We start from the raw sequence: 5,715 nt of genomic DNA, 5'->3' as shown, positions 1-5,715 counted from the left end.
CAGAATGTGCACATTATTTATGAACATCCCAATTTTATCAAGTTTTCCAAGGAAAACATACTATTATCATTCATTAACCAATAACATAATGTTTTCCAGGAACTCATCATTGAGAGAAATCCTGTGGCCCTTCCCTGTACTTGAAGCACACGGAGCATGAGAGATTACAAAGTTGAAGAAATGCTGGCTCCCTAGCACAAGAGACATTGAACTCTAAGTCGTCTCCAGCTGAAGGAAAACAGCCAACACTTCCCTACAGTGTAAATTCAAACAGGGGGAAAATGAACATCACTAACTGTACCCCAGAAGCCAGTGTGGCTGTGACACCGAAGACCATCACTGAGAAGATGCTCATTTCCATGACTCTAGTGATCATCACCACCTTGACAATGTTGTTGAATGCAGCCGTTATCCTGGCCATCTGCACCACCAAGAAGCTCCACCAGCCTGCCAACTACTTGATCTGTTCTCTGGCTGTGACAGACCTCCTGGTGGCAGTTCTTGTCATGCCTCTGAGCATCATGTACATTGTCATGGACAGCTGGAAGCTTGGGTACTTCATCTGCGAGGTGTGGCTGAGTGTAGACATGACCTGCTGCACCTGCTCCATTCTTCATCTCTGTGTCATTGCCCTGGATCGGTACTGGGCCATCACCAATGCTATTGAATACGCCAGGAAGAGGACTGCCAAAAGGGCGGGGCTGATGATCCTCATTGTCTGGACCATCTCCATCTTCATCTCCATGCCCCCTCTGTTCTGGAGGAGCCACCGCCGGCTCAGCCCACCTCCGAGTCAATGCACCATCCAGCATGACCACGTCATCTACACCATTTACTCCACACTGGGGGCCTTTTATATCCCTTTGACTTTGATCCTGATTCTCTACTACAGGATTTATCATGCAGCCAAGAGCCTCTACCAAAAACGAGGATCAAGCCGGCACTTAAGCAACAGAAGCACAGACAGCCAAAATTCTTTTGCTAGTTGTAAACTTACCCAGACTTTCTGTGTGTCTGACTTCTCCACCTCAGACCCTACTACAGAATTTGAAAAGATCCACACTTCCATCAGGATCCCTCCCTTCGACAACGATCTAGATCACCCAGGAGAACGCCAGCAAATCTCTAGCACCAGGGAGCGAAAAGCAGCACGCATCCTGGGCCTGATTTTGGGTGCATTTATTTTGTCCTGGCTTCCATTTTTTATCAAGGAATTGATTGTAGGTCTGAGCATATGCACTGTGTCCTCTGAAGTAGCTGACTTCTTGACCTGGCTTGGTTATGTGAATTCTCTGATTAACCCCCTGCTCTACACGAGTTTTAATGAAGACTTTAAGCGGGCCTTTAAAAGGCTTATTAGGTGCCGAGAACATGCATAGATGTAAAAAGCCAAAAGGCAAGACTTTTATCAGCCTCATGAATGGTTAAGCGTGTAGGTACAACTTAATATTTTTTAGCATAATTGGTTCAGGAGAGGTTGTAAGTATATGTCATCTTGATTTTTGTTTGCTTAGTTCTGTTTTGTTTGAGGCTTGTTGTTTAGTGTTCTGTTTCTACCTCTGGTTTTATTTGTGGTATGTAATTTCAAATAAACTTTATAATACAAAGAGATAATAATAAGGTAAAATAGTAGATGCTTTTTATATTTTACAGATACTTCAATTTTTGCTGTGATTCAAGAATGCCAAAAATCATTATTTGCAAAATGTCTTATTATAAGTGACTTACCTGGTAACTTGTCCTCGTGTGCCACCAGATTGAGGTCATGATTCCCTATGCATTCAAACCCCGGTAAGAATTGCATGACTTCACCAAGAATAGAGACCTGAGCTCACGTCCTTTACTGGCGTGCCGTAAATCCATAGCCCATTCTGCTGTCTTCATCAGACCGTGATTAAAATGAACACCCTAATGTTCTCAAAAGACTCTGGAGTGAACGCGCTGGCACTTTTCGCAGTCTTGTACTATAAATGAGAACAAATGAGAACCTAAATGTACCTTGGTCCGTGTGTTACTGTTCCACCTGGGGGACAGATCGGCCTTCCTCCCTTTCTAGGAGTGTCCTGGCCACGCTTCACACATGTTTTCTCAGTCTGAGCAGAGTTAAGATGAAAGTATATGTTCAATACGGGGGCATGTTTAAGAAGCTTCACAGAGGACTGTGACTAAATGGTGGACTGTTTTATCTGAAGAAGTTCACTGGAAAAATTCCGGTCGTACACATGGAAAGCAATACGACATTGAAAACCTATGTTTACAGCAAAATCCATCCGTTGCAAAATGAGTATGTTATTCTTCTCCTGGAATTCCTGGGACATCCATGCCAGACTGTACTGTGGGGCCAAGAGGCTGCAGGTGGGACCCAACACCACACGGTATGTGGCCTGACTCTGCCACCCCTAAGCAGGACAGACTGCTCTAGTCATATGAAGGACCTCCCTGCGAGGGCCAGCATGATGGCAGAAAAGACTGGAAGTTTGTACATTCTTGTGATACATCATGCTAAGTAAATGACTGTTTTCAATCCCTGTTTCTCATCTCTCATGCACATCTGTTGCCCATCTCTTCATTCTCCATAAATCACCTTTGTCTTTGTATATTCAGAAGACAGGGGTGTGCCTCCTCTACAATACAGTGCTGTCATTGATTCGCTATCACTCCTCTTGAAGTAACCTCTCTATTCCTGATATCTATCCCCTTTTCTTTCTCCTTTCCTGTAGTCCTGCTCCTTTCTTCTCCCCTCCCTCCTCCTCCTCCTTTTTCTTCTTCTCCTTCACCTCGTTCTTCTGGTTCTCTTTCCCCTCCTCTTTTCTTTCTTCCTCTCCCTCTCCGTGTTCTTCTTTCCTCCAACCTCAATCTGATCAAGTCTTTACCTGGACTCCAAAATAATCTTCATCTCGTCTGGCTACCCCACCACGCTCCTACTTTCTATTTCACGTCTCCCAGATGCCTACCTGCCATGTTTTCCCAATCATGAATCTGCTAATTCTGCCTTCACTTTTTAACTGACTCTGACTTTTCTACCCTTTGCCATTTGAGAATTCCCTTCATAGTTGATCTCCCAAATGTCTCCCAAGTTGATCATCCACAGATCATTGGTAGCTTCCCACTAAACATCCTGTGGTTCTTTCCCTGTCTTTATCTACTTCATCTTCTCTCATCCCAATACAGCTAACCATACTTTTTCTTGTATAAACCTATGCCTTCAGGGCTATCTTGCTCACCTGGTTCTTTTACTACCTCCTTAACTTCATACTCTTTAACTCTTTTTATGATCCAGGCATCTCCCCTCCTCTGCCTCAGCTCTCACCGTCTGTATTTCCATATACCATCCCATCCCTTATATTTCAGCAATTACCTCCATTCCTATGGATTGTAAATGTGTGGCTTTAGTTACCATCTACCTATTAATATTCTTCAGTGCCTCAAACACAGCCTTTCCAACTGAACAGATGATTATTTCTCTGTACTCAAGCCTTGTCCTTCTCCCAGCTTCTCAGTCTCACATCACAGCATATTATCTTTTTGATCATTCACACTAAACAGGCGTGATTCTCTATCTTTGTCTGTTGCCTCCCACATTCAGATAACCTTAAAGCCTTGTCCATTTGCCTCTATGTAGTTTGGTTTGGGGGGGGTTTTGGTTTTGAAATCGGCCCCATTCTTCTCTGGCAATTTGATCTTTTTACCAGGACCAAATGCTTTTATAAGATAGATCATGCTTCTGAACTTCTCAATTGACAACTCTAGCCCCACACACCTTCCAGATATATCTTCCTGAAACAGTGGTTGTCAAAATGATGAGTCCAGACCAGCAGTGTCTGCATTACCAAGGAGCTTGCTCAAAATGCAATCAAAGACACACACCCCTTCAGAACCACTGGGTCAAAAGTTCTTAGAGAAGGACCCACCAATCTGTTGTAACAAGTCTTCTAGGAGATTTGGTGCACAGTAAAGTTTGAGAATCACTATTCTAAAACAAATCATTGACTCCTTGTGGCAGAATTCAAAAAACCTCGACTATTTCCCCATTAATACAACAATTAATTTGATGGCAACTGATAAAGCCAGCAATAGCATTCCAGGTTTCTTCACTATGTGTCTTCAAACTACCTTTCCTGATTTTGTCTCATCACATTTCCCATTCACCTCATAGTCCAGGGAAGTCTGAATCTTACCTGTGTTTTCAATTCCAGCTCACCTGTTCCCAGCGCTTGGGAAACCTGACCCATGGCTTCCTGCCCTTCTCCCACCAATCCTTCAACATGTAGCTTCCACATGCTATCTCTTCTGTAGAGGCCTCCTGGGATTCTCTGCCCCTCCCTGTCTTTCTAGGAGTTGTCTCTCCCAACTCTATGCTCTCATAGAAACTCATCTGTATCCTATTATCATAAGCGTTCTGTCCTCTAATATATGTGTGTGTATTTGTGCTGTCTTCCCTCATAGACTGTGAGCTTCTTGAGGACAGGAAATGTTTCTGTCTCATACCTCTATCCCTAGGATGTCTACCGTGTTTTGCATACAGTAGACACCCAATAAATGTCTGTGGATGGAGTTAAGTCCCTGGAAGAGAAGATGTAAATATGCCATCATCTCTCACTGAGAAAACTAAACTACTTTGTTCCTACAACTTACTCTACCATTCCCACCTTTGTTCTAAGAAATGTTGGGAAATGCTTCTGCATAGGGAAAAAAAGGGGGGTTGGATGGGGAGCATTTCTCATGGACCATAAATAAAGACCCTAAGTGAGAAGGATTCATACTAGGTTTTACTCTTTAAAATATAGATCCTCAACTATGACAGCTCAAACACGATACCATTTCTTTCTCTCTCCCATGATAATGAAGAGGTTGGAGACATCTGCTTCACAACATTATCCACAGACTCGAGTTCTTTCCATATTGTGGTTCTGCATTTTGAAGGTGGGCCAAGGAATATCATGAATGTATAGCAAGAATAAAAAGGCAGTGTAGTCCTACTCTCTCACCTTACACTATAGATAAGGATCGTTGTGAAGATTTCTTTCACATACAGAGGATTCAATATGCCAATAAACAGCTTTGTCTTGATGAACTAGCTAGAGCAGAGAACACTTTGGGGAACTGTTCGTTTTAGATTGAAAATATACAGATTAGTATTAAACTCTTCTGGGGCCTCCTCTAACATCAAAGATTATGGTTCCTTGCGACAGAGAGGCCACAGATACCAACTACACAACAACAATAACAACAGCAAGGGTGCCTATTCAAAACCACGATCGACCTGTTATCATGAAAGCAGCACTAAAAGATTGGATTCCCTTAAAACATGTCTGCCATCTGCCTCCAGGTGCCCTGCAGCCCTCCACATTAGATTTGCCCTATTCACCATCATTATATATCTCTTTATATAACACCATATAGTCTGCATATAATATAATAATCATAGCTAACGCTTAAATAAATATCTCTGGAAGTGCAACAGTTAAGCATTCAACGGCTAACCAAAAGGTTGGTGGCACAAAGGCACCCTGCCCCAGCACTGCTGAGGGACCAAAACCATCTGGCGATCTGCTCTCCTAAAGATTACAGTTTAGGAATCCCTCAGGAGCAGTTCCACTCTGTCACATGGGATGAAATATACTTGACAGCACCTAACAACGGCAACAACAACACTTAATAGCATTTACTACTACACAGCCCAGGTACTGTTCTAAGTATATGCATACACACACA

The 5,715-nt window shown here is 42.9% G+C and overlaps 1 protein-coding gene across 1 annotated transcript; it reads left to right on the top strand.

The window, feature by feature from the left end:
• The first annotated feature begins 197 nt into the window (after window positions 1–197).
• Window positions 198–1,563, top strand: HTR1E (5-hydroxytryptamine receptor 1E). Its single transcript, XM_004696267.2, has one exon. It carries the CDS (start codon window positions 282–284, stop codon window positions 1,377–1,379), a length of 1,098 nt encoding a protein of 365 aa, XP_004696324.1. The 5' UTR covers window positions 198–281; the 3' UTR covers window positions 1,380–1,563.
• The last annotated feature ends 4,152 nt before the right edge of the window (window positions 1,564–5,715 follow it).

This window comes from Echinops telfairi, unplaced genomic scaffold (assembly GCF_000313985.2).
Source record: "Echinops telfairi isolate 266 unplaced genomic scaffold, ASM31398v2 ScPeMD7_3533;HRSCAF=4204_0, whole genome shotgun sequence".
Classification (NCBI taxonomy): Eukaryota; Metazoa; Chordata; class Mammalia; order Afrosoricida; family Tenrecidae; genus Echinops; species Echinops telfairi.
This window is presented reverse-complemented; position numbering and strand designations above follow the sequence as displayed.

Coding starts and splice junctions, on each gene's coding strand:
- HTR1E (XM_004696267.2), top strand. CDS start 282: ATGAACATCACTAACTGTACCCCAGAAGCCAGTGTGGCTGTGACACCG.